The following is a 9,404-nucleotide window of genomic DNA, read 5'->3' as shown; positions in this document are numbered from 1 at the left end:
GGAGTGGGAACCACCCGCGCTCATCCCCTCCCCCCCCGGGCGGGCCAGCGGCCCGGGGGAGGGCGGGCGGCGGCGCTTGGCTGTATATATCTCCGCGCGCCCCGCCAGGTCGCGCACAGCGCCCCGAGCCCAGGCGCCTCCCCGCCCCCCCTCCCCGCGTTCCGCGGCGGCGGCGGCAGCAGTAGCAGCAACATGGCTGTTGATGGGTGTTCGGGGTGGCGCTGGCGGCGGGAGGAGCTCCCTCGAGCCCCTGCGCCGGCCGCCCGTTGCTAGCTATGGCAAACGGTGGCGGCGGCGGCGGCGGCAGCAGCGGCGGCGGCGGCGGCGGCGGCGGCGGAGGCAGCGGTCTTAGAATGAGCAGCAATATCCACGCGAACCATCTCAGCCTAGACGCGTCCTCCTCTTCCTCCTCCTCCTCTTCTTCCTCCTCCTCTTCCTCCTCGTCCTCGGTCCACGAGCCCAAGATGGATGCGCTCATCATCCCGGTGACCATGGAGGTGCCGTGCGACAGCCGGGGCCAACGCATGTGGTGGGCTTTCCTGGCCTCCTCCATGGTGACTTTCTTCGGGGGCCTCTTCATCATCTTGCTCTGGCGGACGCTGAAGTACCTGTGGACCGTTTGCTGCCACTGCGGGGGCAAGACGAAGGTAACGCGCGCCCCGGTCGCCCGCCCCCTGCGCCAGCCCCGCCGTTTCTTCGCGTCCCTTGCAGCCCACCTCTTTGCTCCGCACGGCATCTTGCCTCCTTCCGTCCCTGCCTGCCTGGTCCCCACTGTCTGCCCTTCCCTCCCTTCTCCCTGCGCCCTCGGATTGGGGGCAAGATCTGTGCGCCAGCGGTGAGGAGTTGACCCCAGCTGGTGCGCTCCAGGACGCAGACCCCCGCTTTAGTTTCCTGTTTATTGTAGGGTTGTTGGTGGCTGCGTGCCTCTTGGGTACGGTGGTGTGGAGCGAAGAGAAGAAACCTCGTTGGCAACAGAGAAAGCTGGAAGACCCTGGGTGCGTGTCCGGTACCACTCACCGGCCGCGGCTAGGCTCTTCATGGTGGGCCGGTAGGGGCAGATCCGCTTATACTCTAGGAGCTTGCTGGAGAAATGAGTTCATAGGGTTCCAAAGCCCTTGTCCTTTGGGCGAGGAAGAAAATCTCTTGCATTTGGGAATTCTGAGGGAGTAACGTGGCTGGAGAAAGTGGGGTCATAAGGGTTAATAGAAAGTTGGAAAGACTCATTTCAGAACGGGGGTCAACCCGTGGAGAGTCACTTTCTGAATGTGGCATGATTGCAAGTCTGATGTCACCGCCCACTCCATCTTTTACATTTTCTTTGTAGAACATTCCCCTACCCCAAGTACTTTCGCTGCCTCTGCACTCCTCTCCAAGGCCACCCACTTTGGGTCCCCACAAATGCAGCCAACAGTTCCAAGCTATAGCACAAGGGCAGCCCGCCTCAGACTCTGAGCGGCTTTGCGCAGCCCCTTCTTGGCATTTGATGTGGCTGGAAGTCGCCTTAAGCTGTTCCAGGCAGAGACGCCCACCGGCATCAGGACTCACTAGCTGTATGGTTGCTAGGCTGACTCCTGGGTTGTGGCCATATCCCTAGAGGTGTCCCTGCCCACCACCTAGCACTGGCTGGAGGTGGGGGGCCGGGGGTGGGCAGTGTTTAGGAGAGAACTACAGAATGACTAAAAGAAAGAACTGGAAATAAAGAGAGGGAGCTGAACTGGGCGCCTCCTCTTTGAGAGTAATTCTCATCTAAGAAGACTTCACAGCACCCACATTTTTTGGAGGGAGGAGATGTGTAGGGGGAATTGTACAAGACAGACACTCATCTTGGTCCCCAAATGTTCAGACCTCATCTAGTAAAGTTAATCCCGGGACCCCCTCAGGCTTCACGGGACCCAGCAACTTGTAGCAGCCTGCTGACTGCTAAGGAGAGAGAGAGAGAGAAGTTAGGCTAGGGGAAAGGCTGACTCTGAAACCCAAGGGCAATGGAAGCACTCTGTGTCATTAATTTTACATCACTGTAGGTGCTGGGCTCAGCTGTGTTTTGTGGCAGCACATTTGTGTTTTGGAAAATACTGGTGTGTTGGAATAAGGGAGGAAAAAGGAAAATCATCCTTCTTTGCTTTCTCTTCCCATTACTCTGAAAGCCTCGAGTGGTGGAGTCACCTTCTTGACGATGGAGGTTCCCCCTTCCTTTTCAAGGAGAAAGATTGCTGGCCTTCCAGAGAAGCCTTCAGATTAAGCAAGGTTCCTACAGCCAGACCCAGAGAAGCCTTCTACCTGATCAGACTTCCCTTCAGCCTGATCATAGAATTAATCAGTCATTCTCTCTTCTCCACCTCCAGCCCATCCCTAGAGTTTCTCCTTCTCATATTGAGACTTGACAACTGTTTTAGTGGGTATGGCAGCTCACAGTTGCACACACCTCAATTATTGTCTAGATGGAATTGGTTTAGTTTGAATTTTTAAGAACTACCTTCTATTTTTCAGAAAGTGAACAATTTTGATCATAATGAATATGTTTTATCATTCTGATGCAGCTTTTATCATCTCTTTATGCTAGGGTTACCCAGTGCTTGTATAGAGCCCGTTATTATATGCTTTTTAGAGAATTTACATACAGAATCTCTTTCCTGAAAAAATGACCAGCATAGTTTCTGTCAGTTTTTTTTTAAAAAAGGTTTTGTGCAAGGGTAATTAAAAGGCAATACGTATTTGTCTACATACTTTTTTAGCCTGAAGACCAAATGAGTACACATAGTTGAGAGTTTCTATACAGAATCAACTCCACCAACCCGGAATAAGAGATAATTGGGGTTTATTGAAAGATTGAAGGCCAAAACAAAATAGCATCAAGCTATTTTTGATATCATGAGTTCTTTAAGAATCATGCCCAGATCTCTTAATACCCACTTCTTGATTTGTTTGATTAAATTGCATGTACTCAACTCACTGTATCTAACAATGGCAAGTGAGGTTTCTTGGAAGCTTTTCTTTCTACCTTTTAGGTTCTGCATTCATTTTGCAATCACCCCCCCCCTTTGCTTTCCAAGTATCTGGTCATTTTGTCAAGACTTAGTGCAGAATAAAGAATTCAGCTGAAGTTTAGAACATTTGTACTGATATTCTCCCCAAGCAAACCTTTTCTGCTTTTCCACAGAAACTTCCTTGTACTCACCCTCAGGCCTATTTGTCCATCCCCACCCTTATCCAGATCCGTGTGCTTTTCTAGGAGCTAGAGCTTTGGGAAAGGTATCTTCTGGGAAAGGCACCTGAAATTCCCAGGGAGACGTGTTTCAGCAGGAGCTTGGAATCCTGTGCATTTGGTCTCCAGGTCTGCACCATGTTTTTTGCTGATAGGAACCCAGGACTGTGAACATACATCTTGGGGCCTTTGCTCTTTTGTACCTTTGACCTACACATAGCATATAGCTAATGGCTTCATCATTTAAAAATAGATTGTGGACATTTTGGGGGGAGTCGGGGAGTAAGGAAGAACATTTATGCCTGGTGAAGTGGCATATGTCTGTAATTCCAGTAATCGAGGACAGAGACAGGAGGATCATGAGTTTAAATCAGCTCGAATTGTGTAGCCGTATTCAGTCTAAGAGTGAAACAAAGTAATAGCAGCAAGCCTCTCCACCTCTGTGTAGAAGGGGGGTATGGTCTTGCCAGCACTGCGCTTTTCTGAGCTTCTTCATTGCTTCCCTTCAGCACGTCAGCAAGCACTGGTCATTTGGCCATGATATTTTGAGGTTCAATCCAGTCCTGGATTGTAGTTGAACATGAGGGTTATTCAGGCAGCCTAGATAAACCATTTAACTTCTCTGACCCCCGTGAGATTTGAGGGTTGAAACCCAACTCTGTTCCCTGCTTTGGGGTTCCACACAGGAGAATGGGAGGAGAAAGGAATTGTGGGGAAATATTTTAGCTCGGTGGGCTTTGCAGTTCCCCAGATCCATTTGGAATCTGGCTGTCAACCATATATGCATCTTTGTTCTCTTGATTTATTCATCTTCTAGCATATGGTCTACTTCTCCTTAAATGTCTTCTGGAGAAAGAGGCCACTTGTGGCTAGGTCTCTGGTTTGCTGCAGGACCTGCATGTGGCCGGGCATAGGCTCACTGATAATCTCAGTCAGGACTGCCATCTCTGTAGCAGCTTGGGCTTGATCAAGGATGGTCTGCATGTTGTGAATTATTGAGGTGTTGTCTCCATGGCTGTGTCCAAGAAAACAACACAATTTCTCCGACAAGCTCGGGAATAATATAAATATCAGTTCCCATTATGGTTTGGTAATTACCTGGGGTCTGGTCCAGTGCGTTTAATCAGAACTGCGGCTTCAGCGCCCTGGAACTCTCGATTCCAGATTGGCCCCAGTGCATGGTTTCCTCTTGGCCTGGCGGCTGCCAGCACCAATGACCTTCACATACTCGTTTGTGGTAAGGTCACTTGGGGTGGCCCAGTCATAGGGGACCTGACCTGGCCTTGTCCAGATTGCTTGTTCTCATTGTTTATTAAAAACAAAAAACAAACAAACATTTTGCTTTATGTATATGTATATGCATCTGGTGCATGTGGAGGCTAGAAGAAGTGTTGGATCTTCTGAGACTGGACATTCAGATGATTGTGAACTACCGCGTGTGTGTGTGTGTGTGTGTGTGTGTGTGTGTGTGTGCTGGAAACCAAACCTGGGTTTTCCAAGAGCAATAAGTGCTCTTCACTACTGAGTCACCTCTCCAGCCTCACTGCTATACTGTTTGTTTATTTGTTTATTTATTTATTTATTTTTGTTTGATGGATAGTTTAAACTCTACAGTTGGTCAACACAGAATAAAGGGTGCCGCACACACTCAGGAGCGTATCTTTGGCTGAGTAAAGTCTAGCCTTATTTCCTCATTGGCCAGAGGAACCCATTGGCACTTAAACTTTGTAGAATTCCTTTAGGAAGTACCTAAAACAGGTATACATAGTACCCAACGAACACCAGATACTAGCAGGCCTCTTGGAAGTGGGAGTTGCTACAGCTCCACCAAGTGAGAAGCTGTTTTCTCTGATTTGTTGAACAAAAGCTGCAGAAGGGCACAGACTAGAACAGAAGACATTTTGGAGTCCAAGAAGCTTCCAGACTTGACAGCATGAATCAAACAAGCTGTCCAAAGTCACACTGAGATTGGGGCTTTGGGTCACTGCAAGTTAGAGCGATTGGGATCTGGTAGCTGAAGAAGGACCTACGGAGGGGATGCCTTGACTGTATGGTTCTGTTGTTGATGATGGCGGGTGTTGTGGGTAGGTACTGATGGCACTGGTGAAGGGCTGGCAGAGCGAAGATGTAACTGTTCAGCAATACGTCCTTGAGGAGGGGCAAATTCCATCCGTGGTAACTCAGGTCAGAGCTCACAGACTTACCTGTCTGTCTGTGTTTCTCTGTGTTCCTCTCCTGCCCACCTGACCCGTTGTTGTGGTCACACATACAGGATGCTGCTGTGTACCCAGGCCAGCTTTTCCTTGGCAGCCTCTTCAGCAGGATTTCCCAAAGTGTGTTCTGGCCCTTGCCCTTGACGTTACCTTGGGAGAGATTGGTAGTGCCGGCCCTGGCTGAGTCTCTCCTTGGAGGATCTCATCACAGGCGTGCAGAGGTCCTGCTGAAGGGAACTTGCCCTTGCTGTGAGCAGCCTTGCCCAGGCCTCCATTCTGCTGTGTAGTGACCAAGGGTCAGCCTATGGCCTTGGCAAGGACTGCAGCACGGTGTGCCTCAGTTTCCTCACATTCAGACTCCCCACACATTGAGACTTGTAATAGAACACAGTCCTGTGGCTCTTCCATTAGCCTCATTGCACAGTGTTCCGAGAAGATGTGGGTCCATGATTTTATAGCAAGCCTTGGCCTGCTGTTGCTGCTTCTGGAAAAAGAGATACCCTGAAATTTGGCCTGAAGGGAGGTCAGGCTAACTGTGCCCCACTTTTTGCCTTGCTACCATGTTCTTTGGGCTGGGGTATTTAATAGGTGCCTTGCACGATAGATGGGAATGCTTGCTTTGGGACTCCCTTGTTTACTCTGCCCCCTGCTTCTCTCTCTCTCTCTCTCTCTCTCTCTCTCTCTCTCTCTCTCTCTCTCGCCCTCTCTCTAGCCCTCTCTCTGTCTTTGAAGCAGTAAAGATGGCTTTGGATTACAATGCCGGGGTCTCCTTCCCAGAGTGGGTAGCAGGGGTTCCCTGGCTCTCAGTGGCCATGGCTGTGCTAATCTGTGAATCACAGCAGCCAACAGTGCTTTCTCAGGACTTCAGAGCTGTGGAGCCTCTAGAGAAACTCCTTTTTGGTTTGTGGGAAAGCATTGTGTTTGTGTAGTGACACCATAGCCCTAGGGCATCATGGAGAACTCTGAGACTTGTGGAGAAATCTTTAAGGGTCAGGTAAGGCCAGTCTCCTGCAGAGCCTCTGAAATTCCACCACTATACACAGCAGGAGCAGACCAACAGTACCTCCCTCCTCCAGATGCCTCCAGTCCATGTGCTCTTGGCTTTGGGTTTGGGGAGAAGGAAATTTAGGGTCCCACCCTCATAGGCTAAGCTTTGTGGAAAGAAGGCCTGAGGAATGCCGGTTGGACTCAGGTTTCTGTCTGAAAGGGCTGGAAGAGGGGATCTTTAGCCTTTATGTGTACGCTAATCACCTGGACGGCTGCTGACATGGCCTGACACAGAAGGCCCAGGGAGCGGCCTGGGCAGCTCCTTTCTCTAAGAAGCAAGCTCTGCTGTGCAGAGGCTGATGAGAGAGAATGGCAAGGGCCTAGGCTCTCTGTCTCTGAACGTGGGTTTATAATGGTGTATGAACATTTCTAGCTCTCCTATGGCATGAGAGGGCCAGAATAGACAAGAAGAGGAAGGTTTGCTGATGCCAGACAGCTAGGGTGAGAGAATTAGATGAGATGTTTGGGGTGGAGGGCGAGGCTGCTACCAGGCTGTTAAAACTGACTTTTGGGGTTTCTTGTCCCAAAGAGCCCACAGGCACTGTGGCTCTGGGGCTGGCTGTGGCAGCCAGGGTGTAGCCTGTCAGTAACCAGCCAATGTGTGGATTCTTCTTACCGGTAAGGGGTGTGGCTTCCCAAAGTCCAGGGTAGTGAGTTAGCCAAACCACCATTTTGCAAAATTAAAGGCCCCAGCTAGGGCTGCCTGGTGTGGAGCGGTTCAGGAGACCAGCTCTGGGCTACTCTTTCAGGAAGGGTTGAAGAGGGCTGATTTTCCACAGGGACCTGGGTGGACCTCACCAAATGTGAGAGAGGCCTCAACTTTGAAGGGCTCTGACAGGGGAGGGAGTACCACCCTCCCTTGTACCTCTCAAGACTCCCAGCAGACAACAGGGAAAGTAGCTCTCTTTCTCGCCATCACAAGGGTTTTCACAGCTCTGACAGTCGGGGACTTTCCTTGAGATGTGCTTTTTATGTTGTTCCGTTGCCAAAAGAGGGAAACCCAGAGAGAACTTTACTCAAGTCTCTGAAAGCCTCAGGAAGGAAGGCCCTGTACTTGTAGGCCCTCAGATCTGGTTAAGGTTAGCGCTCTTGGTTTTACCTTTATCACAACGCATTTACTGTGTTGGAAACTGAGCTGGGCACCAGGGAAAAAAGTAATGAAAACTGGTTCTCATCTCTTGCCCTTTGGGACTCAGAACTATCAGAATGTGCGCGCTAAAACCAGGTTCCTTCTTATGGTGTGTGGATACCTGTGAGTGACCCCCTTAGCTGTCTAAAGATTCATTGACGGCAGGAGCTGAGTTATCTCAAAAGGAACACAGACACTTAGGATGATGGGGACTATGATGGGTGCAGATTCATGTCTCTGATCTCTCTCTCTCTCTCTCTCTCTCTCTCTCTCTGGGTGTGTGTCTGTCTGTCTGTCTGTCTGTCTGTCTCTCTCTCTCTCTCTCTCTCTCTGTGTTTGTACGGACAATTGTGGGTGTCATTCCTTAGTCATTACCCACCTTTGTAAGATTTTATTTATCGTTGTGTGTGCCTGCTGTAGCACATACGTAGAGGTTCATATGTTCAGGACTCAGGTTTTCTGTCTACCTTTGTGTGGGTTCCAGGGATGACACTCAGGATGTCAGGCTTGCTCAGCAAACACTTCTAGATGGGACATCTCATCAGCGCCACCTTGTTTTGATTGAGACAGTCTCTCTCACTGGCCTGAATTCACGGAGCAGTCTAGGCTGGGTGGCCAGTTGGCCCTAGTAAGCATCACTTACCCTCTCCGCAGTAGGATTCTAAGCACACGCCAGCCTAGCTTTTTCATGGGTCCCAGGGATCAACCCAGGCCCTCATGTTTGCATGACAAACATTTGGCTGGCTAGTTCCCTAGTACCCCCTTCTACTTTGTGGTGTCTTTTATCAGAGACTGTTGAGAAGCTCTGAGAGGAAGACATGGGCTCGATTTGGTGACAAACTTTGGTGATGAAATTATGAGTTGCCTGATTTATTTTAGGATTTACTTATTCCCACCGCCATGATATCTTAACTGGCAGAAGACAAAAATTTAGTTTGCTTGGGGCAGTTGTGTGTGAGGGGGATGAGTTAGGCGAGGGGCCAAAGAACAGTTTCAAAAGAATGCTCTCGTTCAGGTAGAATTTGCATTGTGTTTGGCATTATTTGTCTTTGGGACATTATGTCTAATTGCCAATTTGGAAATGTAATTGGCACTGTAGGGCCAGAATAGATATACTTAACGTCCTCAAACCGAGCCTGGGAGTCATCTTCCTGTACGATCTCATTCCCTGTGTGACAGATGCTTCTGTGTGTGGCCAAAGTTGAAATTAAAAAAAAAAAAAAACACCTCATTTACTTTCATTTTTCTTTTTTGCTTTTGCATCACTGGGAATAGAACCTAGGGCCTCGAGCGTGGTGGGCAAATGCTCTGCTACTTTAACCTTCCTTTCCATTTGTTGTTTTGTTTTGTTTTCGGTAAGTGAGTGAGTGTGTGTGTGTTTCTGAGACTGTCTCACTATGTAGCCCAGATTGGCCATGAGTTCATGATCCTCCTGCCTCAGCTTCCTGAGTCCTAGCATCACAGGTGTAGGTCACCAATCCCAACTCCCCTTTTCTTTCCTCATGCTGTTTCTTTGGCCTTCCTACCTGGTTTTCTTGGGGGCCCAGATCCAGTGGACTCTGAACAAACAGGGACTTGACTTAGCACTGTCAGGAGCAAGTAAAGCCACAGGTTATGGTGCTAAGGGTTTTAAGGTCTCCCCAAGACCTTGTTTTCTGTGCCCCCTGCAGAGAGACTAGCATGCTCATGATCTCCTGCGACCACCACTGCCAACCTTATAGTGGACCGAGAAAGAATTTTCTCATTTTTCTTTGCTTGTGATCCATGTCTAGGACACCCAGAACAAGTACTGAATATTAGATTTTAAATCCCA

The 9,404-nt window shown here is 49.4% G+C and overlaps 1 protein-coding gene across 9 annotated transcripts in view; it reads left to right on the top strand.

Moving 5' to 3' along the window:
* Positions 1-253: 253 nt before the first annotated feature.
* The window catches only part of Kcnma1 (potassium calcium-activated channel subfamily M alpha 1), a 717,904-nt gene continuing 708,753 nt past the window's right edge, over positions 254-9,404 (top strand). For 8 of the 9 annotated variants that reach the window (XM_050127309.1, XM_050127310.1, XM_050127305.1 and 5 more), the window contains exon 1: positions 254-647. In XM_050127309.1, the coding sequence (XP_049983266.1) occupies positions 276-647 (372 nt within the window). In that variant the 5' untranslated portion in view covers positions 254-275. Of the gene's footprint in view, positions 648-904; positions 996-2,144; positions 4,599-9,404 lie in introns of those variants that run through there. The other variant, XM_050127308.1, reaches the window with a different exon arrangement.

The sequence above is a fragment of the Alexandromys fortis genome, unplaced genomic scaffold (assembly GCF_014885135.2).
Source record: "Alexandromys fortis isolate MF-2015 unplaced genomic scaffold, M_Fortis_MF-2015_v1.1 scaffold_277, whole genome shotgun sequence".
Lineage (NCBI taxonomy): Eukaryota > Metazoa > Chordata > Mammalia > Rodentia > Cricetidae > Alexandromys > Alexandromys fortis.
The sequence above is the reverse complement of the archived record's forward strand: the minus strand, read 5'-3'. Positions and strand labels throughout refer to the sequence as shown.